Source organism: Poecilia mexicana, unplaced genomic scaffold, assembly GCF_051168715.1.
Source record: "Poecilia mexicana isolate PSO_F unplaced genomic scaffold, ASM5116871v1 scaffold_8, whole genome shotgun sequence".
Taxonomy (NCBI): Eukaryota; Metazoa; Chordata; class Actinopteri; order Cyprinodontiformes; family Poeciliidae; genus Poecilia; species Poecilia mexicana.
In genome coordinates this window covers 5,087,985-5,115,829 of record NW_028263377.1, presented here as the reverse complement: position 1 = coordinate 5,115,829, position 27,845 = coordinate 5,087,985, and the positions used below count along the sequence as shown (strand labels likewise).

The window sequence follows — 27,845 nt, the reverse complement described above, 5'->3', positions numbered from 1 at the left end:
AGACGAAGACGACAACAGGAAGTGGCAGGAGGCCGATGGTGTTCTTTTGTTTTTACTTGTGTTAAACTTGTTCACAAGATTGTAACTGGATTTCTTATTTAAAGGAAACACTGCAGTTGCATTTGTGTTTTTTTGGACCTTAACAGAATATTAGAGTTTTGAACACATCATGAAAACGAAGCTACTATCTATTAAAATAAGAATAAACCAGCAGACAGGAATTGTTGAAAGTTTTTTATTTCACCCAAACATGACATGATTATGGATTTATGCTTCTGTCAGATCAGTGGAAACACTCCGACATTCAGTGAGTGTTTTATGATTCCAAACACTTCCGAACGCTTCTCTGTGAGGTTCAACAGGAATAACGAGAGCCGTGGGTTCAGCTCCGCTTGAGGTTTCAGATCCAATGAAAGAAAAGCGAGTTCTGTCCAGACGGAGCCGACGGGCGGCGGCTCACACTTCAGTGAGAAGAAGATGAGACAGCTGGGACTTAACCTGATTCACCCACAGTATCCTCCACTCACACACCTTTAAAATCCTCCCGCCCCCGTCTCCATGGTGAGGGTCTGCACGCTCAGCTGGTGATGACGTGCCCCCCCCAGGTCTCATGCTTGCTGCCTGGTTTGAGGTGGGTGATGTTCACCTCCACCGCCTGGACCTTCTCGTGTTTGGGAGGAATGGCGCAGACCTTGTAGGTCACCTCGTCTCCTTCCACCGGGACGTACTCGCCCTCTACACTGGAAGACAAAACAAAACAAACATGAAAAGCTGAACTCGGGGTTCAGTTTGTCATAATAAGAAATCAATTAATCACATGATAAGTGAATATGAGCTCCATCATTTCCATTTGCATGATGGTTCGTTTTTCTCGTGTCTCGGTTTACAGAAATTTCAGTATCCATTTTATTTATTTTGAACATTTTAGATGCCTCCCAGTTGCAGTGTTAAATGTCAACTATTATTATTATACAATACATTTACACAACAGTTGTATAACACTGTAATGAATTGAAATCACTTAAATTTTCCTGTTTATCTCATCAGTCTGTCTTGGCAGAAATTCCAGATCACTGTTTGATCTTTTAACAAATGTTGCTTCCCTGAAGGTCAGGAAATGAACTTTACAAGTAATAAATCAGAGGAATGGAACCGGTTTAAACCAGAAGCTTCCTGCTCAGAGTCAGTTTAACTCTATGAGATGATTCTCATCTGTTCTGCTGAAATCAAGTCGTTCCATTAGGTTTCATCTGAATGTTTTTATTTCACATCCATGGGGTGGTAGGGGAGGGTGTGTGTGTGTGTGTGTGTGTGCTCCTCTGACATCTGAGGCTGAAAACAAAGGCATTGGGGTGAAGGTGGTCCTCCTACACACTCCTCCCTGCTCTGTGTGTGAGTGTGTGTGTGTGTTTCTGAGGCCGGATGACGGTGATTCAAACCAAAGCACCTCGTCATAGGTGGTGAAGCAGGACACACACACACACACACACTTACTCTGAGATGTGGACGAAGATGTCGTTGCCTCCGTCTGAAGGTGTGATGAAGCCGTGGCCTTTGGAGCGGGAGAAACATTTACACACTCCATTAAACACGGGGCCCTCTGCTGCCCGGACCGACCTGCAGGACAAGACAGGAGGGGGATACATGGAGATATTACAGGTTGTTCATTTATATGCGTGTTTTAAGTCTTTGTTTATGTCACCTGTGCTTCTAATCTGTGGCTTAATCTCTTGATGTCGTTTGTTGCAGTGGTTCAAGTACATTCTTACATTCCACATTATTAGGACATTTCAAGTGACTGAAAATTACTTCAAATTCAAATAAAAGAAAGTTGCATTTTCAGTAGGAATCTGAAGTTTTGTCTTTAAATGTCAGGAAATTGAATCCAAAGAGACTTTATTAATAAAAAAAGAAAAGTAAAGAAAACCTGGATGTTTTAAGAAGTCAAACTATCCAGGTTTCTTCAGAGACGGCTGAGGACAGGAAGGATCTCCTGCAGCAGTCTGTATCACAGTGGACCTGACGGTACCTCTGACTTCATCAGCTTGTTCAGATTCAAAACATAAATAAATAAATCTTGGTAATTGATCGTGGCACGCTGCCATGGCAAAATAAAAGCCGTTTCACCTTCAAGATGAAGATCTTTTAAAAAATACACGTTAAAACAATGTACAGAATATTACATGCAGCCTATATTTGGGCACTTTATACTAACCATAATTAGAGTGTGAAATTAATTTAAGTATCATGAAATGTTAAAATGTACTTTATTTTGAAAAACCAACACCTCCAGCTCCAGCCTGTGAAGCTGATCACTGTGCGCTGCGCAGCTTTGAGGAGTGAAGCAAAACCAGAGACAGTCAGAAGTAGAGGAAGAGAAAAGATTAAAGAAAAGGTTAAGCTGAATGTTAACATATGTTGCATTTGAGCAACAGTAACAGTTAGTTGATATAGTTTGGACTTCGTGCAGAAATATTTTCACGGCTCCCTGATTATCATATTTAATCAGCATCATTGTGTCGCCGTCGAGGAACTAAAGTAAATGTTTCACACTAAACTTTCACATAACAGCTACATGTTCTATCTGGATAGTACCTATAACTTTATATTTGTGTGTGTGTGTGTCCTCACGCCGAGTTGGTCCTGTTCCTGCGTGTGGGCAGAGGGCTGGGGATGAGAAAGTCTCTCATTGGGGAAGGTGAGCGTTGTCTGAACTTGGTGGTTGGAAGATGCAGAGACTCTGAAAATGAATGAAAAGGTTTTACATAAACAAATATCACACAGAATTAGCTAAGCTGATAACCAAAACTTCAATACAGACATACATTTTTTTTCAAAGCTTATCAAACAGGCAAGTAAATTAGTGTTTAGGAAAAATAAAAAATGAAACAAAGTATGCTAAATGTTTTCAGAGTTAGCATAAGGGCTAAAGTGTTAACCGAAAATTTTGAACCATTATTGGTACATTAAGCGTAATCAACAATAATAAAACAATAAAAAACTCATTTTCTACCTGGTGAACTTGGAGATTTTGGGGAGGCCAGTGGAGGGGTCACAGGTCGAGACTCCTGGATGGACGTGGCTTCAGAAGACATGATGGAAGAGTCGGCGTCACGGGGTCAGAAGGGTCACGGAGCAGCACTCTAAAGATGGAGGGAGGAGGACAGGAGGATGGACACACATCAAACCCACAGAGACGTCACATACAGCCTGAGAGAAACATTTCACCTTCTTCCCTCCCTGGGGGCAAATAAAGTCATAGCAGGGTATAAACTCTAACCCTCAAGCAGTGGATGACTGGAGAAATGGTTGCACAACTTGTAACCATAGCAACAATAATTTGAGAGCGCTTTGATGCCACTGATGGGGGAGAGCAGACCCCTTTATCCATCTCTCTTCTAACTGGTTGGCACACAGTCGCTGAGGTGTGATTGGTCGATTATGTAAGAGCTGCCTTTTATTATTACTGCTGGATTTTTCTGCCCATTAAACCAGCCGAATAAAGGACTAATTACCTCAGATCCAGTGTCAGCTAGCTTCTATGGCTGAGTTTGAGTTGCAGTGAAATCTGATCGGCTTTACATCAAATCCAACAGAATAGAAAGCAGAAAGATTCAGCGCTCTGGAAATGTGTTCATATCTACGACTTTATCAACAATTTATCCTTATTGAACAAAAACACAATGATGGTATTACAAAGATCTGTGTGGTTTCTCAATTCACCAATTCAATTCAAATTCAAGACTATTTAAGACCACAATGAATGGAATTTAAGACGTATCAAAACGGAAATTTACAGCAGGAAATTGCATATTTTTGTGATGTTCACGACAACCTCCGCCCCCGTAGTGCTGAGCCTTATTGCACAGAGTGCATCTACCGTCGTATGGATTGGTAAGAGAGAGATAGCTGCCAGTGAGCTAGTTAGCAAGGATATATTAACTACTAGTTAGCCTCAACCATCCCAAGTCACAGAATGAAATGAATAAGTGTGTGTGTGACTCAAACGTTTGCCCGACAGAAAAGTCCCTAAAAAGAGGGGGGGAAATATGATAATATAAATTACAAACAACAGACCTGTGATTAACATATTTATGGGCAACTTACATAAAATAATAATAACTTAATCCCTTAATTTTAGCAAATTTAAGACTTTTTAAGGACACACAGAGACCCTTATTTAGGTTTTGAGAGGTCCACTCCAACCGATGAAAATAATTTGATCCAAATCCAAATTGTAAATTATCTTTACTTAATTGCCATGTCCATTGTGGTATTTATGGTAGCTGCTATGGGGTCACAGACAGCGTAATTACCACATGCTGCTATAATGACAGCCTGTCATTTCTAGGTTTTCAGCTTCGTCTTCCTGAAATGCTGCCATGTTGTCCACAGCAGCTCGTGTGTAAGGCGAGTCCAAACACACGCCGCACTGAGCTGCATCTGTCTGGCTGAACTAGACGAGCTTTTCACTGTGATAACTGAAGCCGCTGTCTCCACAGCATGAATCCTGTTTTCTTTGGCAATTTGATGCAACATAATAAAACATCCACAAAACTACTGTTTTTTAAAAAACAACCACAAAAAAACTGTGATTTTTCCATCTGACCAAACTGAACTGAAGGGCATAAAGCTGGTGTGTGTGTGTGTGTTGTTCAGCTGTGTCGGACATCATGGCACACAGACGAATGAAAACTAAACACGGGAAATGCCCAACTTCCACAGAAACAGTGCAGATCAGCGATACCAATAAATGATTGATGATTAATTGATAAGCTAAGTAAAACATCACGCCTCCATGTTTACAGTTTCTTAGAAGAAGACCTGAGAGTCCAAGCATGTGAACAGTTCCTTCCAGTTGTCTGAACACACTTTGCAGGAACAGAGAGCAGAGTGATTCTGGCCTCTGATTGGACAAAACTCAATAAACAATGAGTTAATGCGATTGCTCCCTCTCTGGACAGCATGCTTCATTTATCTTTACCGCTTCGCAGAACAACAGTCTCAATGTCTCCCACAGCCAGCTGTCATGGGACACAATTCAAGTCCACCAGCTCAGCCACCACTGGTGGACTCCATGTCCAATAATTAACGTTTCACCAGTTATTGGAACCATCAGTGTGTTTTTGTGCCCACAGCTTGAAAAAAGCAGATTATTGTCTGTGAGTGTTATTCTATTGATCCAGTCGAGTTGGGTTTTTCCTAACAATGGATGTGTTTTTCACCCTGTGAGCTGATCTTTACTGCTATGACTTTTTTTTAAAAGGTTTTATCGGCAATTATGTAGAATAATGTAAATTCTAACTAAAATTATTGAAGTTTCACAGTCAAGTCATCTCTATTTCAGGGCTGAATTAATCGTGATTACTGTAACTGTTTATTGAAATAACAGTCAATTGATTTAGTAATTGATTAATTGTTAACTGGAATATTCACTCCAAAAAAACCCAAAAAAAAACCAGGTAGCTTACTGAAAGCCCCCCCACCATATTCAGAGTTGTAATTAAACCAAAACTGTACAAAATATATTCATTTCACCTTTAATGTCTGTAAATGTTTTAGCCAAGACTCCTCAATTTGAAACAAAGATAGTCTACAACTATAACGATTCAGTATGTTGGATGATAAATTGTCCCAGAAGTTATTGTGATAAATTGTTGTTTTGATGCCATGTTCAAGTAATATGACGGACAAAATAACAACACATTCTACTTTTTTGGTTTCATACCTAGTAAACTATTGACCAGGGTCAATAAATTCAATGATTGTGGATTCAGTGCCTCTAGAGTTGGGGGAAAAAATAAAAAAGAAAATTGCACTGGAACAGAAAGAATCAATTGGTTTGATGAGGAAACATCAAAACATCTTCAGCTTGAGTTGTATCTACAACAAAGTTGTGTGAAAATTTTGTCATGATCAACACATTAGGTTAGATATTTGGTGGAAGGTTATAATTAAATTTAACCAATAAGTAACAGAGTTTAGGTTGTTAACATAGTAACAAATAAAAGCTGCATTTAGAACAATATGAAAACAGCAACTTTGCATAAGAATTTCTCCTTCCACTTTGTGTTCAGTACTTTGTCTGTCAGGCAGACGCAACAAAATGCCGCTCTCTTTGTTTTTCTCCTCCACTCACACAGAAGTTTCCATGCTCATCCTCTATGGATTCCCTGTCACCTAATGACCCGGCTGACACAGCACATACCGGTCCACCGGGGCGCAGCCAGCATGCAAACACCTGATCATCCAAACGCCACACATGGGGTCTGTGGGGTCAAACACACACCACTCTGCAGAATAACACGAGTGTGGAGAAACGGCGGAGCGGAGAGGCGTGATAAGCACAAACCTGATCGGTTTGTACATGTGTTCAGCTGCGTCTCTGGTTACTCAGACACAAGCGCTCACATTTCAGCAGGAAGTAATATTAGCTTTCTATGTTAGCGATTATTTTGCATGGATATTACTCGAATAATTCCAAGCAAAGAGCGGTCCCTAACTGTATTCAGTGATGGTAGGTACAGTATTGGAGAGAGCTTTGCAGTGGCAGTTAAAGGGGCGGCATCGTGTAAAATTGACTTTGAACTTTACATTACGTTATTCCCTCATCAAAAACATAGTTTTGCCTTCATTCAGTTCCTTCAGACTAGCCAGCAGCAATTAGCGAATACCTGGTGGAACTGGTCATCTGCTGAATTCATAGGAGCTACTTCTCAGAGCAATGCTGGTAAAAACATTGTTAGTGGTTAATAGAGGAGCCGTATTATGTTGACTTCCTGAAGGCGGAGTCTCAGAAGGAGCAGGAACTTTTCAAGAGACAGAGGCCCAATTTCAAGGAGTTAAATAAGAAAGTCAAATTTCTTCCAAGTCATATTTGATACATGCAGCATTTTTATGACAACTGAAGGTAACAGTTATTTGATTGTGCTATAAAATGGCTCTAGATGCCTGGAAAATAAATAATCCTACTCTTTTAAATATCTATGAGATGGGATGTTGCATCCAGAGAGTTCTGTACAGGATGGAAGCCCTGATTTGTATCTATATCGCATTTAAAGATGCTATGAAATGTATAATTTGCATCAACTTCTCAGAATTGGGGGGAGGGGGGTTTACACCACTTGTTTCATAGGATTCAAGTAATCAGTGGTAGGTAAGATCAAATGTTTTTTCTTGCACTTCCTGGTGAATCACTGTAGGATGGTTACTAATGTTTTTTGTGTTCCATAATATTTATTTTTAGCTTAGTAAAACTTTGGAGAGTTCAGCATCCAGAATGTGATTGGGTAGTTAAAAGTTCAATGCAACCAGAGTGATTGCACTTTGAAGCAACAGTGTTGTCATGGTAATTATGCTAACTTGGATATCAGAGCTGACTGTTCAGTTGTTAATCTTTGGAACATTGTTTAGTTTCCCCGTCAGTGAAATAGCTAAAATATGTATTTTTGTTAAACTTAGACAGCTGGGTGATGAATGGGAGGAAGTCATGCCTCCTCCCATCCTGCTGGATGAGGCAGGAAATCAAAACTAGACAAGTTTGGAGAGTAAGCTTGTAACTGAGGAAATAAACACACAGCCTGAGAAAAAAAAAACAGCTCACAGCAATATCCGGCCTCTAAGAAATTAATTTCCATCATTCAGAAAAGATTTCAGGTCAAGCCTGAGACGTTTTGCTGCTTTTGCAGCCTCAATTAACTGCTTTGCGAAAGAAACTAATATGGATGTTTGAAGCGTTGCCTTTTAAGGCAGGTAAGAAAAAAAATGACAGGAAAGCAAGGTTTTACATGTCACAAATATTAAACAAAGGGGAAGGCCAAAACATGTAGATGTATCATGCTGTCAGCATGTGACTTTATCTGATGAAATAACATTTTACAATCTTTTTATGAGTTGTAAGCTGTTTTATCTGTGTGTAACAATCTTACTTTCAAGTCAGAAAGAAGTTAGGTCATGCATGCAGTGTAGTGTTGACAGTGCTGGCTAATAAAGAATGCTTTAAAGCACTGGGAGAATACCATGACTATCAGCCATTTAGCCGCTACCAATGCTAAAGCTAGCAATAGCGTTCTAGCTTCCTGTCGTGGCTAAACTAAAGGACTATTTTGCCATTTTGTTAAGTAGTTCATGTACATCAGATGCTATTATATTTCCTGCTAAATCCATCCATCCATTTTCTTTACACCCTTGTCCCTTGGTGGGGTCGGGAGGGATGCTGGTGCTTATCTCCATCTAACGTTCCAGGCAAGAGCCAACAGCTCTACAAATTGCGCAACTGTGCAGCGTCTAGCTAAATAGTCTCTATAAAAATAAATACATAAAATCAGAGAAAATAAGAAAGCTAAATCAGCTAAATCTGATTTAGCTCAGATTTAGACACTGAGCTAAATCTGTGTCTAAATGGTACCTTCACAGGTTCGCCCAGTTATTAGCTTGGGTGCTAAACAAAACTGGAACCTTAGAAAATGTATTAGAAAATGTACATTTCCATTGACATAGAAATGTAGATCTAAAAATGAAAACATTTGGAGTGAAAAACAAACCTTACAGATAAGAGATGAAGTGACCTTTTACTTGTTTTATCTGCAGGTCTTGTCACTTCAACTTTAGCTTTATCCAAGGGCGTAGGTTCGGTCTAAGTTTTGGTGGGGACCTTGACACCCCCCCCCCCCGGCAGCACAGTGAAATGCCCAAGAGCACCGAACATTTTTGAGAAGGGGGGGGAAACCACATTGGCTTAATAACCCCTCCCCCCAACCATAACCATATCATACATCAACCAGATACAGTCATACTCAGCAGATCAGTTCAAGAACACTTTACTTTTTCCTTTACAAAATTCAGCAAACGTTACAAGTAAGATCAAAAGAAATATCCTCTGGATACTCCCTGGTCACTGGCACTCACACTGACTGCCTCCTATAGAGCAAACAAAGCGTAACCTGGTTTGTATTCACACTAGCTTAACTTAATTTAAGACTAACACTTCAAATGCCATATTTACTGAGATAATTTCACAGTATATTTCATATCTGAGAACTAACACCTCACCTGGAGCCCTGAAGCTCCAGCCACCTCTCCATCGTTCTGCTCTGCCCCTTGCTCTGCTGTCTGAGCATCCTATGTGAAAAAATATTACATAATTAACAGACCTATTCTACCTCACATTCAGTGCTGACCTTACTAAACACCGGACTTTACAACAAATGCGTTGCGTGATAGATATCTAACTTATGGGTCCACTCACTGTACTTACAGCCGACGTAGCGAAATAACTTCTAATGTCTGTCCTTTTCTTTTTTGGTGGCGACATGGTCTCAGAGACTCAGAAGGAGACGCGTGTGCCCAGCTAGCCGCCGCCTTTTGCAGCTAATCAAAGAACGTCCGACGATTCAACTGACTCCCCCACCCCCCACCCCCCGACAGCACCGTTCCGACACGGACTCGGAGGCTCATAATAAATGTCAAACTAAGAAGCTTCCGTTCCGCGCACCGCCTGTTGCTGCTAATCAAAGATCGTAGATCCACGTTCTTTGAGCCAATATGGCAAAAATTGGTCGGGACTTTTTCATATCCCGTGAATATTGGTCGGGACATGTCCCTACCGTCCCTACCCAAACCTACGCCCATGGCTTTATCTAAAATCTGCACTGACATTTGGCATGGGGGAGTTTTGCTTTCCTGCTGACAAGCAGATGAAAGGATGCCAGGTTTATGTCGCATTACAACCACAAACACTACAGACCACCTGAAGACCAAAGAGTCTCATCAGAAATGATCCCAATTGATTACCTGCCGTCTTAGTGTTTCTGCTTTTTAAAATCAAACAGGAATGAATAGAATAAAATATATCAAAGTGCAAGATTTTAAATATTTTCATCACAACTTGATCAAAAGATGTAAATGCTTCAGATATGTGAAAAACCTGAAACTAAGAAACAATGTTTCCAAGGTAAACATAACTTTTGATTAATTAATTGAAAAAACAAAAACGAGAATATCTGCATTCACATTTTCAGTATTCCCCCCCACTCTGTGTGCATTGGAGCCTTTGCAGCAGATGTTAGGACTGTTATAGTGCTGCCTTTGTGAGACAGTAACTGAAGTGAATGGATGAAGTGAACCGGGAACATGAGCAGCTCTGGGCAGTTCACTGAAAACCTTCAATACGCTGACCGACAACAGGGGCATCGTGCAAACACAGCCTGCATTTTCTACAGGCTCTCCTGTGAATATGGATGCAAGTGTGTGTGAGTGTTTGTGTGCACAAGGCCAAATGAGATGTGCCTGTGTGATAGCAAACAATGATCCTGTTCTGACAATTTCATGACTCATCCCAGCAATGTGCGTCAGTGCAGCATCTCTGTAGCTGAGAGTCAGTCTGACTGCAGCAGCAGCAGTCTCCTGGTCTGGACCTCACTTCAGTCTGCATTTAAATGTACAAACGGAGCATGAGCTAGCTGTCAAGGTTAGCACTCAGACTAAAGCTATGTCGCACCTCCTAATACCCCTACCGTGTTTTTATTTATTTATTTTTGAAATTACACTTAAATACAAAGAGTACAGACTCTAAAGAGACATTGAAAGTAAAAATAAACTCTCATATTTTTATTTTTTCCTTCAATCTGACCCTTTGATAAAGCAACTGACCTCTAAAGCTAATGACTGGTTGAGTCACCGTTGGCAGCAACAAACAGCATCAAGTGTTTGTGATGTTCATATCATTATCCTGCAGCTAAAACCAATGTTGTTAGAGATTGAGGTCACTGAACTGAAGGTCCAGAAGACGGATTTCATAGTTCCATCGTTATGGCAACCCATCCTGATCCTGGAGAAGCGCAACAACCCGTTTTTTCGATCATACATGAATTCCTCATTTGAAAACTGATTTCGTATTTACTCAGATTGAATATGCCCTATAGCAAATAGAGTGACTTTGGGGATTCTTTCAAGGATCAGCATCTATTCTCTTCTCTTCACTGATGGCAATGAAGACAGTGAAAGTGAGACTGTGTCAAGCTGTCAGTCACTGCAGCTCAAACACAGAGCAGAGCTGGCAATTATGCCAGCAGTGAGTCAAGCAAAACCATCACTCCACTTGCTTTCCTCCGTTACCTCATCTCTGTATCGACACCACAGAAATGTTATGGTGGCACTGCAGCACAACTCATTTGATTGTAATTAGCCTCTTCCAAACACTTTCAAGATGACCAGAGGCGTTAAAATGGAACTAATAATGAGGTGACAGAAAGTACCAGAGGATTGATGTTGATTAAAAGCCGAGGTGACAAGAAAACAGTGAGTTGATTTATTCAGACTCATTTATTACACAGCTATGATTATGTTGACTTCAAGATGCTGCCTTTGTGTTTCTAAGAAGACAGTAGCTATACTTGCATTACAAATGTACACAAAACTTTGTCAATATTCCCCTAATGTGGGAAAAAAAAACAACACCACTATTTTTGCGTTATTTCTATTAAATAAGAAACAATAAAAATTGTAAAAAATTATACACAAATAAGTCATTAAAATGACACCATGTTCCTCCAACTACTTCCTGTCCTCTTTGTGGTTTGTGCCACTGGTAACCTCTGGTTGTTCATCATTTGACTCATGATGCAAAAACAAGTGTTTCCATTAAGCCTGTCACAATAAATCAACTTATCACATGATAAATTAAAATGAGCTCAATAATTTTCATTTGCATGATTTATCTTTTTTTTTCTTTCTACCAGAAACTGGATGATAAAAGTCTTCAGTTTGGTGTTGTTTTGAAGAACAATTTGGTTTTCAAAGACTTCAAAGTTTATTTTGTTTTTTCTGTTATTTAGAGTTCCAGTGTTAAATGTTCACTAAAATTTAAAGTTTAAAAATCTTTTAGAATGTGTTCTTGCATTATTATACCTTTACCATTATATTGCTTGAAAATTGTCTCAAAACAATATAATTATCGTTCATCACAATAACGTCTGGAACAATTTATCATCCAGTAAAATTTATTGCCATCGGCCCAGTTTCCATTGCAGTTTTGCGAAATAAAACAATTTTCATATGGCCAAAAAAAGAAATGCACCTCATTTTAGCGGCTAAACTTTTTATTGAAAAAACAAACGTTTTTCCAAAATTGGTGTGTTTCCGTTAAGCAATTTTATTTTCAAAATGTGAAATTGCACAAATACATGGTCAATGGAAATGCAGATACAGAGACACCACTGTGTCTTCATCAGCCATGTTTTCCTCACACACGAGAAGCAACTGATGCCTGCGGAGAGCTTTTGTGGTTGGGTTTCAATCACTGATTTTAGCACGCCGACTGCAAACACGCTAACAGAGCTACACTAAACAGGTCTCGGTTCTACTTCTACATACATTGAAAATTTAACTCCAAAGACTTACAGTACATTTCTTTAAAAAGCTACATTTTGCCTCTACTTTTTATAGCTGTGAACCACATAAGACATTGCATTTCAAAACAAATAATAACCTTGTTTTATATTTGAAAGAAACAAAAGATTTACTTTTGTGTGTTTTGGTTTATTTATTGTCAGTGCAGGAACCTTTGTGGGCTCTTCTGAGCACCAGGTTTCATGTCAGATACAAACTTTCAAAGTGTTTCAAAACTTCAAACATTTTGCATCAGTTTGTAGGTCAAGTCAGGTCTTAGTTAATGCTTTACTCCAGAAATTATTTTATGACAGGCTGGCCCAGGCTGGTAGTAATAAAAATTATTTTAAAAATTACACTGGTGTTTATGGTTTTAATGAAACAAGTTCTGCAAAGTATCATTCTTCTGAGCAGGTTTCAGTTTCAACAATGCAACATAACCTTGTATTTCCCCTGTTTTGTGTGTGTGTGTGTGTGTGTGTGTGTGTGTGTGTGTGTGTGTGTGTGTGTGTGTTACCACCAACACACTGATGTTTACAGATTTCTATCCCGCATGCTAACACACTAAGTGTACAGGCAGTACAGGTAGCTCCACTGTTAAACTACATAATTCACAAATCTATAATGACTTCCTCAACTTTATTAATAAAATGTTTAATTTCTCGTTGGGATCTAATTTTTAGAAACTATTTTTTAAACTGAAAGAACCTGGTATTATATTCACATGCCGTCTCTTTAAATAGGGGAAAAAAAAAAAAAAAAAACTGAAATCACTTTTATACACTTCAACACTGATGGTGGCACTTTGCAAAGCGTTACTTTGTTTGATGTGGCAATAAAGATGTCTCCAGCTGGCTGGGTCACATTTGACTCATGTCGGTGGAATTTGTTCCCTTGTGCAAACACCAGGAAACAACGATTTGGAAACGTTCATGTTGCAGACAGACACTTCGCTCGTGCAGGAGTTTGAGAGGTAAAAAACAAACATGAGCTTCTATAACAGAACTCCATTAATCTTCCTGTCAGGCCTTTATACGGCCCCACAAATCATCCACATTTATTACTCTTCCTGTCGATTGGTTTCAGCCTCCTGCGAGAAAAATGTCTTCAACACGGTGTGATTATAAACGCAGTGGTACAACAGCATGTAGAAGGACTATAAAAAAAGTTTAAAAAAAATATTTAGATGGCTATTTAAATGTTTGTTGGTTTTTTTTTTACAGGAATTTCACTCAAACTACAAAAAAAACAAGAAAGTAAATCACATTCTGGTTAATAATGAAATAAAGATATGAGTTAATCATGGCCATATGTAAAATATATTTTAATGCAGGTATGAAAAAAATGTTGGTACACTGTTAAATGTGAGGGAAAATCAATTGAAGGGGATGGGAATATGAGAATACAAAGGGGAAAAAGACTTGGGTATTGTATTAATCTTTTACAATTTGTTCTTAGCACTGTCAATTTTAATTTTCATATCGTGAAGCCCTATTTAAGAGTTCAATTTATCTTTTACTACTGCAGCATAACCATGTACAAAATAAAGTAAAAATAAACCTTTGAATTGAGTACATTTATTTCTGATCAGAGATTCTAGGAACTTGTAATTGATAATCGACGACTTCCTGTTTCACTTGGGAATAAATCTAAAGTGACACAGTCCGATCTAGAACCCATATTAACCACGAATACTTAAGATACTCTCTAAAAATCCTCCCGATGGCCTAATAGTTAAACCACATAACATATCTTACTATGACCTAATACACACAGTAGAAACCATCTTAGCATTAGAAGCTAACACCCTTATTTCTTGGATCAGCACCCTGGAAAAATTAAAGGAACTCCAGGATTGGTTGCTTTGCAAATGCCAGCGTGTCGAGTACCACCGTATTCAGCTTCTCAAACTGAGTTATTTTCAAGATAAACTCTATAGAATAAACCCAAAAAGGTTAATTTTATGTAGATTATTTGGGGCAATGTTTCAAAGAAAAATCCACAAATTCTGAACCACGAACAGGTGGGGGTCCACTGTCATATAAATATAACTTTTTTTCAAATACAAAATTCAATGGTAAAGAACTGTAGCAACAGTGTAATCTTGTGATCATCAAGTCTAAATAATAACCCTTTGGGTGCAATCATCACGCCAACGAGTTGTTTTGACAGAGATACCAGAAAAGAGCCTTCTCTGTCCCACCATCACAAATTGCTAAACTCTTTGGGGATTTTAACTAACACTTTGGTCTGCAAAGTGTAACAAAACCCATGCAGTTTATGGAACAAAATAATAATCTGACGGGGGTTAAGACTGATCTTTTTAATCAACAAACACTCAAGACTGGCTTAGCAAGAAAAATAAAAAATGGCTGTGGAAAAGTATGGTGGAATACCTGTGTATACATAATGGTTTAACTGATTAAATCCATCAATAGCTTTCCATAACTACCCATCATCACAGTAGTGCTCACTGCCTGGCTAAAAAAAATTACAGAATAAAAATGTTACCAGCTGAATTTAACTGAGCAAATAGGTCTGAGCTTCCTATTGGATAGATACTGTTGTGTCCCACTTGGCAACAAGTTATTTAACCCCAGCTGGTGCAATGAGTGGCTTCTCATTTCTTAAGCAACTATGTGGAAAGACAACTTTCAAATGATAACCTCAGACTAGCGTGTGTGTTTGTAAATCAGACGCCAGTCTACGGTTTGTTTGTGTTCCGGAGGACGCAAAACTGTAGGCTTATAAAACTCCCATTTCTTAGCTCCAACGCAGTAGTCATACTCAGTCACCGCCCCCTAAACAACATATCTGACATAAGTAGGATTCATATCTCCATCTTATATTTTTTATTCGTTTTACCATAAGCAAACCTGAAGTACGAGTCGGAAAGACTTACTCTTTTCAGCTACTCCAAAGGTAATTATGGCGAAGGCGTGTGAATGTTTTTAAATAGTGAGCGGCAGCATCTTTCTGTCATTTATTTTAAAGCAGAATTGGATTTTTCAAGGCGTGAATCACAGCGACAGTACTTTCTCGGACAAAACTCACATTGACTGCGCCTGCTGGCCCCTCTTCTCTTGGTATTTTATCTCCACCCCCACCTTCAAAGGAAATGACCGCCTGCACGCGCCAGGAAAGCCCAATCCCGCACTGGACAGCAGAGTTTGTGGAGATTTGTCCATTCAAACGTCATTCCGAAGTTACAGGAGAACCAAAGCAAACCTCTGCAGCTACAAAGTTCTACGCTCGACAACCGAGCAAAGATTTTTCCGGAGCCGAACTCAGACTGAAACTGAGCAGCTAGCCTCTAACACATTGTTACTCAGCTAGCACCGCGGGATTCACAAGAGTTTGAGCTTGTTAAGTGTTTTAATGGCATCACTCACCTTTGTTCCTTCAAGTTATGAAGTGACAAGTTAGTTCTGAAGCTTGAAAACAGCGTCCAAAAAGAACCCGGGTCTGGTTAAATTATGTGGCTGAATGTTTTTCTTCTGCTGCACTAAGAGTGGAAGAGATGAGGTTCATCCTCCAGCAGCCAAGAACCGTAAATACTCGCTCTGTCGCGCTCTCTCTCTCTTTTTTTATGAATGGGCGTAACTTCTCTGTAGAGTGGGGAGGGACGTCAGGAGTTACCGTAACAACCAGTGAGAATGGGGAAACACACTCCCCCGTAAGTATCAGATACAACGCGCAAAGCAAATGCTGAAATAAAAGTTCTTTCAGCTCGAATGGTTCTTTTAATATGTTATCATGACTGGCTGCAATTTAAGCTGTTAATGTTATTATTTATATGACTATTCAATGTATGTTTGTAATATGTATTTTTTCTTACAGATTATTTAAAATGCACCTCTCCACAGAGAACATTGCATTGTACTCAAAAATATCCATACCCTTTTAACTTTTACACAACCACAAACTTTAATAGACAACACCAATCCGATATTAAATATCTATATCGGTTCTGATATTGAAAAAAACGTTTAGTCTGGGAGACAATGTGCCCGATCCATAATCTATTTGGTTCAGCTGCTTTGTTCTCTAAGCAACATCATGTTTTATTCTACATAATATAAAGAATTCCTTACATTTTCTGAATCATTTGAAAGAAGGTTTGTTGCAGTTTATTTCTACATGTTTGACCAAGATTGTCTGCCTGTTGTTTTTATCAGTTTCAGTTTATTATTTTTCACATTGGCTGTTATAATCCTAATTGCACTGACTGATCAAATTAAAGTTGTGTTGTTTTTACAAGTTTGACCAAGCTTTTAGTCAATTCAGCAATATTTTTCTGTTTCAGATCAGTAATGGCTGCTACTAAATCTCAGATATTGATATCGGTATAGAAAGTGAATAAAGTGGATCGTTGCATCCAGAAACTTTAACATATTTTTTTTCTCCCAAATCTTTAATGTTACATCTTGACCAGTTTGCGTGTTTAAAAACAGAAAACTTTACATATTCTTTGCAAAAGGCCCAATCAAATTGAATCAGAGTAATTTTTCACCATACCATTCTGCATGCGGGTCAAAAAGGTTTCATTTTGGTCCTGTCAGACCAGAAAGCCTTCTTCCACATGTTGATGGTGCCCTCTACATGGCTTGTGGCAAACTGCAAACAAGACTTTCTATCCTTCTTGGCACTCTTCCATGATGGTTATGCTTCTGGTGCTAATAGTTGTCCAGTTTTGTCTGTGAGAATCAGTAAGGTGTTTGAAAGTCTTCAAATGAAAGTACGTTTTGTGTGGTACATCATCACAAGTAGAAGATGTGGCCCTCAGAAACAACTCTGAGCTTGGATAAATACAAGCTGGAATTCAAATGAACATACTTTTGGTGGGGGGATTTTCTGTATGTTTTTTCTGTTTTGCAGTAAACATACAGCAAAAGAATAGAGCAGAGAGTAAATAGTTTTCTACCAGCGTTGTTTCCAAGGTGCGATCTGTTGTTGTGGTGGAGCTGAGATGTGTTTGCTTCCCATTGGCCCAACAGATAAGAAAAGTCTTGTGATAGATAAGTTCCACCAGAAGGAACTTGGCAGGATGCAATAAAGGAGCAAAGCGCATTTAGCAGGGTTAAAAACTGGCCTGACGCCAAACAGCTTTTTAATGTCACGCTGTCACACTCAGATGAATCCTGGCCGATTCTTGCTTGGAGTCGGTCAACATTTGTTATTTTCTGGTAATCCACCCAGTTTTTGAAAAAATAAAATAAACCCACCACAGAGTCTCAGTGGGTAGATTTTGGCTATAAGCCCAAATACTCAGCGTTCTGATCTTTGTTACTCTCTTATAGCGAAAGTTTTATGACACACTTTTCCACCAGGCTGGGGGGAGGAGAGGGGGATCCTGCTAAGAATCATGAGTCAGCCCATTCACTCAGAGAGGCAACTCCTCTCACAGATTGTATCAGGATTTGGAGTAACAGTGGATTTTTCCAGAAAAAAAAAAGCATTCAGAGCATTTCACTTTTCCGATATTTTGTAATGTTCCAGCCTTAATCCAAACTATTGGAATCTCTTTCATCAAAGTTCTAGCCCATTATATGACACTGCGGGAGAAAAATTTTGAGTGTTTTGCAAATGTGTTTTCTAACCACAATCACGTAACTATGTTGCCTTCAACAGTTTTTGATGAGGGAATAAATTTCTAACATAGTATAAAGCTCAGAAAGCTCGATTTTGCACGACACCGCCCCTTTAAAAAGACAAAAGTATTCACTTTGTTGGTCCAGCTCTGGCAGAACTCCGGCCTCAAGTCATTTTTCATCATGCCGCCAGCTCACCTATCTTCTGCCATTGTGGTCCATTCTTCTTTATCTTCTTCTCCTCCTTCATCAGGTTGGATGGAGACATCTGTCAGCCATTTTGACATCACTCCAGAGATATCCAATCAGATTCAAGTCTGGACTCCGGCTCGACCATGCCAAGATGTTCACATAGTGGTGCTGAATGTCATGTCAACAATAACAGTATTTAAATGACAGGAAGAAGTTACAAGAAAAAAGGAAACCGAGACGTTGAAATAACTGAAATGAAACAGATTTATTGCATAAACAATGTCTGTAAAGAACTTGCATCACCTTCCACAGGGCAGGGAAAGTGAGAAATGTTAAGGTTTCCACAAAGAACTTCCATTTCTCCACACTGTCACCCATACCTCAACCCAGTACTATATCAAGTAAAAAAGAAAAACAAGAAAAAAACAAACAAAACAATCCATTATTCGCTCAGTGGCTGATCCATTAGCTCCTGGGTGTAAAAATCCCTCTCAACTCCAGCAGAACAGAATGAAACTGAGAAACTGCAGCGTTGCTTCCTGATGTCACCGTTAGCATTTGGCACTTACATGTGCTCTATTTGAATCCACAAGTCGAGATTGAAAAAACAAGAAAAACAACAACAACAAAAAACAAAACCGTGAAAATAGATACAGAAATTTGGAGGGTAAAAATTTCTCACCGAACCTCAAAACTTGATTTGCCAGCTAACGCATAAAATGTGGCGACTGCTACAGTAATAAAAGCCATATTTGGACTAATGGGAGTTTACGTCTCTCTATTAATAAGTATGTTGCAGCAGGATCACCAGTTTGATCAATAAACACAATAAATATTCATTCACAGTATGCATTTCACACAGGAAGATCATTGAAGGCGCGCTGACTCCAACCTCAGTTTCCTGTGTGTGTAATCATTGGCTTCCGGCTAAATAATCGCCCAGTGGGAACAAATCAAAGATTTATAAGACATCTCTCACATAACTTATTTTGACATTTCGAGATTGGAGTTATTACTGTGAGTAACATATTAACCAGAGTGAGATTCTATAGACTATCCCTTTATTTTTGACGTCATTCCCAATTCTTACTTCTGATTCAAATAGAACGAAACATAAAAAAGCCGGTGCTGATAAATAAACACACAAAAACTCACACCTCCTGCATGTGTGCAGGAATATGAAGTGGATGTATTTTCTAATCTCTTTCACAGGCTGACATAAAAATCTAAACTGGGATATTTTCTTTTTTTTTTAGTCTGCACAGAAATTTCTTCACATTTGGAAATTTCTTCATACTAGCAGCAATAAAGAGGCAAATAAAAGTAAAAAAAAAAAAAACCAAGACTGCACTCAGTCAGCTTTTAAAATGTATAAAACAAGGACTGTGTTTGGACGATTTTTAAATGAGGTTGAGAGCATTTCCTTAAACAGCTCTGCATCATTGTTCAGTGGCCAGAATGTATAGCCATAGAATCATAATGAACTTACCGTATTCTAATAAAAGACTCATTTCGATGAGTGTTTGCGGGGAAAAATTTAGGAGTGCACCGATTTCCTTAATTTTGGGAGATCGGCTGATACTTACATGTGAAACCGATCTTGTCTACCTCTTCAAAGGCCTAAAAATGTTGCTACATTTAGCAACATTTCAGACAAAAACCAATCTGGATCGGCCAAAATTGGAATGGGCAGGTCAGATTATTTTTTAAATACTGCCTGCCGATCATCGATCGGCCAGAAAACTGCACCCCTAGAAAACGTAAATGGTTTCAAAGAGATAATTTGCCAAATCAAATTTATTTCAATCACATTACGATAATCTCATCAATAAAATTTGCTTTTCAGTGTCAATTTTACAAAACTGTGAATGATTCAGACTTAAATCGAGACTTAAAAGAAAAACAAAAGAAACGGGACAAGAATGGGTCAAACTAAGCCCAATAACGACATACAATAGAATCGACATACATATTAAGATAAATTCATATATTAGCTAAATATAATATATACAAATATAATACATAGTATCTGACAGTAGTTGACAAGATGAAAAGAGACGTAAAACTTTAGTCTCTCTCTGTGGTTCCTGGTGAGCGTGCACCATCATTTCAGTCTCACGGTACGACCTCTGCTGACCTCTGCGTGTCATTATCTGACCTGTAGCTCCGCTGTCTGGCCTCAAAGTCAATCTGGATTGGCTCAGCTGTGGAGTAACGGGGTAAACACAGGTTACAGGCAGGGTAACCTGAGTGGTTCATGACTACAGCCAAGTAACGGGAAGAAGAATACCTCGGAAGCGAATATCTCTAAAATCACCTGGAACTACTTTATAAATACGACCCTGTGAATCTGCAGGCTCGGCACCGAACGCGTTTTGAATCGACGGCAAGGATCTGGCGCGGGAACGAGGGGATGCTTAACCTGAGTCCGTTGTCATGCACGCAGGAAGAGGGAAGCCGGAAGAGATTGAGAATGTCGTGAACTTGGTCTGTACAGCGGAGGGCTAAGACTGACGAGGACGGTCGAGCTCCTAAAAAAAACAGAAAACAGATAAAAAGAGCGAGACGATGACAAAGACGGCGCGGCTCCCATCGCGAACGGCCCTCCTCTGCTCCACGTCACATGGTCCTGCTGTACTGTATGCCGGTTTTGGAGGCGATGTTGGACCAGGGGAGCAGAGAGCGCAGCAGCGACTGGGCCTGGCGGTACAGCCTCTGTGGGATGGAGCAGGGGCTCAGGCTGGCCAGGGTGGAGCCGATGTGCTGGATGTAGTCAGTGGAGAGCAGGGTTAAGGAAAAACTCACAATATTACAAGGATTTTTATTTATGTACGTCTTCAAGTGGCTTTAATGTCTTGGTAGGTTTGCAGTTGTGCCAATGACAGATTATACCAACAGTGTAGTTAGCAGAAGCTAATGCTAACATGCTAACTTCCAGTCCAACCAATTTGCCACAATCCCTGAGAACAAACTTCATTTTGGCATACCTTACATGCTACATAAACCTCTCACATACTGTAGCCATGTTTGTATCTAGCTCCCTACTGTCTGTATTTTGTTTTGTTCCTTTATGACGTAAAGGAGAGGAAGTGAAATGTTACGTAAACACCCACTTCAAAATAAGAGCATGAATATAAATGCTAAGCACTTGGAGAATTCTTAAGTCGATAACCAAAACTTCAACACAGATGTCAAATATTTTCAACTGAAAATTCATAAGACAGTGCCACCAAATACCTCATGGTGGAAGGTATGTGCATTAAATGTTTTCAAAGTTAGGAAGAGCACTAAGCTAAAGATTAGCTCCATTATTAGCAGATTAGCAGAAGTATGCCCACCACTACTAAAATCCTAATAAAACTTTTTTTATTTGGATGTTTTAATGTGAGAAAATGTAAAAAAAAAAAAAAAAAAAAAAAAAAAAAAAAAAAAAAAAAAATCAAAAAATCAACAATATTTTTGCACAACCAATCACATTGCCTCATTTTTGCTCCAACAAAAGGATATAATATTGTCCAGGGTGGATGACCGCCGTTAATGTAGAGCACATATGTGAACCCGTCTTTGAGGACGCCGCGTATGGAGTAGTAGTAGGGAAGGTAGTGGTGCTGCCTGAAGTCCCTGTTCTCATAGAAGTGGATAGCAGTGTTGTTGGTGGTGAGGACGTGCAGGTAGATGGCCTTGCAGTGGTCCTGAGCGGTCGTCGAGATGTGCTCCTTCAGACTGTCCAGCAGTAGGGAGCCTGGGAGGTCAGAGGGGAACAAGGAGAGCCAGAGAGCTCCATCAATGAAATGACAGGAAATGGCTTAGAACTCGGAGTGCGCCCATAAATCGTCCCTGATTTCCTCCATTTGGGGAGCTTGACCAACACTTGCATGAGAAACTGACTTTATTCACCTTCTGGTTAATCACACAATATTTCTCTGCCTCCGCACAAGAGCAATCAGCAATAGCAGAAGGAGAAAGAACAAAGTTATCCATTCTAGCAGTGTGTGTATCAGCCTTTAGGCAAAGCGGTTTGATACAGAGAGAGCATCATATCTTCAGTATCAAACTCTGACTGTGTATGACACAAGCCAGTGAAGGCATGGGAGAAGGTCATGAGGTCAGCTGAGATCACTCTTTGGTGTAAACTCCACTTGGCATGTTAGAAGGAAGAGGAAAGATGAGTACGATCATCTGTCCCGGGATTTTGGTCAACAACCTCCTTCCCTCAGAAAGAGCACTGACGATGGATCGTGGCTGAGTCGTCCAGCATGAAGATGACCTGAAACTCAGCCAGAATAGCGAAGGAGAGGCTCCACAAGGAGGACTTCACGGTTCTGGAGTGGTCCAGTCAGTCTCTAGAACCGAACCCAATAGAAAATCATTCGGCAGAGATGAAACTTTCCGTTTTCCAGCAACAACCACAGAACCCTGAAGACCTGGAGAAGATCTGATTAGAGGACTGGGACAAAATCCCTGCTGACAAAATCCCTGCTGTAGTGAGTGCAAACCTTAATAATTAAAGGGGTAGAGTTATGAAAAATCTACTTTTTTGAGCTCGTTATAATTTTGTTCCCTCTCCAAAAACAGACCTGGAACGTTGCTTTGATTCTTTCATGCATGTCTGAGAAAGCCTTTAATCTCCCATGACAACCATTCAGCTGTGCAAAACGCCAGGAGGGACAGAGCTCCGCCTTCGAGGCGTAGCTCCTCCACAGAGCGGCTCTCCCCTACTCATCTCTGACAGGCTACCGGGCAGCAATTAGCATCTGCTGAGCTCATTATAGCAGCTACTTCTCAGTGCTACGCTGGTAAAAACGTTGTTAAAGGGTTAATAGAGAGGCCATGTTATGACTTCCTGAAGGCGGAGTTTCAGAAAGAGCAGGAGTTTTTTAAAGAGACAGAGGCCCAATTTCAAGGCGTTAAATTACAAAGTGAATTTTTAATTAAGTTATATTTGGTATAACACCTTTTATAACAACTGAAGTTATCTGATTGTGATATAATATTATTCTATCCACCTGGAAAACATATAGTACTGCGCCATTATTAAAAAACATACAATGTGATTTTCTGGGTTTACTATTTTTTTCTAGGGTTTTTTTAATGGCCGAAAACCTGAAGTACTGGCAGTGTACCAAATACTTACAATTCCACCCTGTGCTTTTGAGTTCAATTTCAAGGAATGTCCAGTAGGCATGAATAATACTCCACCATTTTTCCTGCATTGTGGATGTTAAATAATAATAAAAAGAAGCAACGGACAGGAAATTATTTTAGCAGTTTTTCGTTCCTTTTTAAGGTATGAATAATTTTATAACAATCTGATAGCAGAGATGAAAAATGGCATAGTTTTATTAAATAGAAATTAATTGTAGATAACTTTAGGAGAACATGGAACTGTAACATTACTGTATTGTTTATCTATCAGAAACTTTGAAGATAGTCTGAATTGGTCTACAATTTAGCATCAACCTCAGGTTCAACCAGAACTCTTAACAAAACCCATAAAAAACCAGCTACTTTAATTTAAAAAATAGTCTGTGGAAGCAGTTGTACCTATGCCATGTTTCCTGAACTCTTTGACCACTCCCAGGCTGAGGATGTAGGCGACCTGTGTGTCCACAGGAAAATTGGAGGCCAGGATGTCTCCATCCTAAGACACAGAATAGATCATCAGAATCAAGCATTCCTCCTGATTATAAAACGTATTTCAATTGTCGAGTATCTGTATTAATACCCTAAACATGTTTTCAGCTTTCTCTCTCATTATGACACATACTGCATCTCCGTCTACGCAAACTAGCCACAGGGAAGGCAAATTCTACAGATGCAAATCGTTCCCAATGGAAATTAGGGAGAAGAACATGGCCTAAGGCAGCGAAACAGATCTTTAAGTCTGTACTCGACACAGTTTTGTTGTCATCATGCATTTTGTCTTTCATTCAGACTAAAGACTCTCTCAGTCAGAGGTGTTGGGTTTATCTAATTAACACACTAAAAACAGACCAACTGACTCTTTAGACACGCGGCTGGTAGAGTCACACCTGTTCACAACATTTTCACAGAGAACAAGTTCAAACTGCTCAATCCAGCCGCGCGTTCCCTCACACAGCGTCGCAGAACCGACTGACCTCCTTGTGCACTTTGGTCCGGCTTTTGATCTCGGCCACAATCATTCCCACGATGTTTCCTCTGAAGGTGGCAGCGAGGGAGAAGAACTTCTTGTTGGAGGTGATATCTTGATACCATGAGTCTGGGTACCTGGAGACGAATGTCAGACAGAACCACATATGCAAAATATATCCACATTCCTTGGAGCTTTGTTTCCCCCACTTGTTACACTAAATCACAAACTTCATGGTGAACACAAATACAAGTAGCACTTTTTAGCTTTTTGTTCGTAGAATTTTTTTTTTTGAAAACCATGTATAATTTTCCTTCCACTTTACAATTCTTAAAATACCTTGTCAGTTTATTACATCAAATCCAATCAATTCTGTGAACAAAATGTGACATAATAATTTGAATAATTCAGTTAATAATTGAATAATTATATAACTTCATACTTTTGTGTGTGTGTGTTTATGACATAAAGCACTTTGAACTGCCTTGTTGCTGAAATGTGATACACAAACTTGACTGATTGATTCGCAGAGAGGTTCAGAAATCGTGAAGCTTACTCGATGGGGAACCAGTCACCACACAGCAGTTTGACATTCTCTATGTCATCGTGACAAAGGAAGCGGAGCTGGACTTCACTGAGAGCTGTGGGAGGCACCACGTCACTCATTCACACCTGCAGAGGTCAACACACATCACACGGAGGTTTAGTCAGTCTGCAAACACACATCAGCCTGCATTTACAGCTTCAGGATGCCTGACGGTCACACATCAATCGCTTCCAAATATTAACTGGTTGACTTTCCGGGGTAGAGCGAGTGTTTGTGTCGACCAGGATTGCATGAGTATGCAATTTTACCAGAATAAAAAGCATAAACTGTGGATCCAACATGTTTTACTTTTTTTTTTTTTTTCATTAAAAGACAATAGGAACTTACTTCCATTTTCACTTGTTTAACTAAAACACAGTTCGGAAACCAGCAGCAAACAGATGACCATTACAAAGATTATAAAACAAATGAAACATTTATAACTGATTTGCTATGCAACTACTTCCTTATGCTGCAGCTGATTTCAGGAGTAGAGCAGCATAATCTGTCAGGTTAAAATAAGCAAAACTTTATTTAAATCCTAAAAATAAGACAAGCAAAACATTCATACAAATTGAACTTTTTTGCATTGTGTCAAAAACAAAATAAATTTTTGAATTTTTTTTTATTGCTTTGGAGTCCTCAGACTTGGTAAAGCGCTACACAAACACAGGCCATTTACAATTTAAAAAGCTGAATTTATAAGCAGTTCACTCATTCTTTAATGTAAAACTGTGTGCTAGAGATTCCAGGTTTTTAAATGGAAAAATGAATGAAAACCAAACACCCATATTCCTCCATTTCTCAGGTCAGTGCTATACAGTGTTGGATTATCTACACAAATTCTAAACAAAGCACATTGGGGTTTGTGGTCGTAACGCGACAAGGTGTGAAAAAGTTCAAGCAGTATGAAAACTTTTACAAAGCTCTTGATATTCTGATTTTTATTTTGTAAATTTGTCTCTGTGTGATTATAGTGCACAAGTTTTTGCCCAGAAAACTTGCTAAGCCTGGTGATTGAGGCCCTCACAAGTCATTCATACAGCAGCCTGTCATGTTTTTGAGTTAAAAAATGTTTAAAGTTGACAGGGAATTGTAAAATATGATCTGATAATTATGTGTTGTTGAAAGACAGGAAAATTAATACCTGAACACCAAGTAGAAAGTCTTAAAAAATGCAAACGTAAATAAATAAATAAATAAATAAATAAATAAATCAAAGCCTGGTGGGGGCACAAGTAAAGCCTGGTGGCCCGCCAGGCTTGTGATACACTGGGGGAAACCCTGGTGTATGTCATGTAATGTTGGATATCTGTTCTGTTATTTATTTATGCTGTACAACAGCAATTATGCTGAGTTAGGTTGATTTCTTTTTGTCTTTTCCTCTTTAAAAAAATTGAATAATTAAATTAAACTTTAGCATGATTATGTAAAACCCTTTGATTTTGGATGCTGTGCCGATGGAAGAATTTTTGCTCTTACTTTTTAACTTTCAAACAGTTGTTATTATGCTGTTATTATGCTTTTACAAAGGGGAGAACCTGATTAGCATCTCTAAAGCTCAAACAATTCCTGAACTTTGACCCCAAATTCTACAGAAAGTGAACAAGAGACTTCATTGATACAGAGAGGAACCAAATAAACCATAATCCATTAACCATAATTAATAAGGCTCATAACTCCACCTCCAACGTCTTCCTAACCACAAAAAGATATGAAGAGGAGCGGCTAAAGCTAATGAGGTGGGTTAACAATGCTGGTCAACAATTGATGATGTCATTCAGGACATGCTATTGTGGAATATCTTCTCTGCTCCCCGGAAATTGAGCTGTGACAATGTCATGACAGTCATACAGCAATGACTTTCAATCAGAGGTCTCTTCAGATTCGCTGAAAGACTGACTGCTACCGGATGATCTTTGAAGATAATCGGATGATTTAAGTTACAACATTTAATTTCCTTTTGGAATAAATAAAAACTTTTTAAAATGAATACAAGCAATAGTATGATCGATTATTTTCTGATCCTCATTAATATGCCCTCTACGGAGCTGCGGAGTTGTTTATAACACTGTCACAATCCGCTACAAGCATCATGAACTTCTGGCGATTTATAAGACTGAGCTCAGAGCAGGACAGGTGACACATAAAGGGCTGAATAGTTTTAATTTGTCATTAAGATAAACTATTAGATTAAATCACAAAATACACATAAGCTAAGGGAGGAACCAACGCGCTATAAAATAACGCTTTAAATTCCAATGAAGCCCAAATATCTGCCTGCTACCACTCAGGCTAACCCCAAGCTAGCGCTCGGTGGCTAAGCTAACTTACCTCGTTTCAACAGTCGCACCCGGAGGAAAGTGGAGCAGCACTGAATTCCCGTGCTATCAGTCGGTTCTGTCACTACTTCGGACACACCATGGTAACACCCCGGCTGGTTTCCAACCCTCAAAGTCGCCTCATTCCGGAGCCACTCGAACGCAAGCTGCTACTCCAGTCCCTGGCTCGGACAACAACTGGATGTTTTCTTCCTGTTTGTAACCTGACAGGCAAGGCTTCTTCTTCTACTACCTATTTAGACGGCATCACGCGTTTATTGGCACTTTACTGCCACACACTGGCTTGAAGTGTTGGCTGCGCTTTTAAAAATATGTAAGATACAGTGTTTTGATAGTGCTTCTGTAACTGTGCGAGCTCTTTGTTTCCTCAACATAAAGTCAAGTTCTTTTGTCTCCTTTCCGTTCTCTCTGATCCTCTCGTTCTGAGCCAGGTTCTGGTTCTGCTGGAGTTTTCTTCCTGTTATTAAATGGCTGCTACATGCTCAATTCCAAGTTATCAGGCTTGGAATTGTTAAAATTCATTGCTACCGACACTGATAGACGCCGAAAATTACAGTATTACATCAGATTCAATTCATTTTTTTATCCGTCTGAACAAACAAAATTAAAAACAAGCAAATACGTACATTGACAGC

The 27,845-nt window shown here is 39.3% G+C and overlaps 2 protein-coding genes across 2 annotated transcripts; both read right to left on the bottom strand.

Moving 5' to 3' along the window:
• Nucleotides 1-221: 221 nt before the first annotated feature.
• On the bottom strand, nt 222-15,956 carry carhsp1 (calcium regulated heat stable protein 1). The gene is made up of 5 exons (XM_015012097.2): nt 15,780-15,956; nt 3,014-3,143; nt 2,632-2,740; nt 1,495-1,617; nt 222-740 (listed from the first exon to the last, which is right to left on the bottom strand). Exons 2-5 carry the CDS (start codon nt 3,093-3,095, stop codon nt 578-580), a joined length of 477 nt encoding a protein of 158 aa, XP_014867583.1. The 5' UTR covers nt 3,096-3,143; nt 15,780-15,956; the 3' UTR covers nt 222-577.
• A 2,460-nt stretch (nt 15,957-18,416) lies between these two features.
• Nucleotides 18,417-27,414, bottom strand: naa60 (N-alpha-acetyltransferase 60, NatF catalytic subunit). The gene is made up of 7 exons (XM_088008089.1): nt 27,203-27,414; nt 24,839-24,954; nt 24,290-24,419; nt 23,715-23,811; nt 21,678-21,912; nt 20,794-20,946; nt 18,417-20,701 (listed from the first exon to the last, which is right to left on the bottom strand). Exons 2-7 carry the CDS (start codon nt 24,946-24,948, stop codon nt 20,605-20,607), a joined length of 822 nt encoding a protein of 273 aa, XP_087864215.1. The 5' UTR covers nt 24,949-24,954; nt 27,203-27,414; the 3' UTR covers nt 18,417-20,604.
• Between the last annotated feature and the right edge of the window lie 431 nt (nt 27,415-27,845).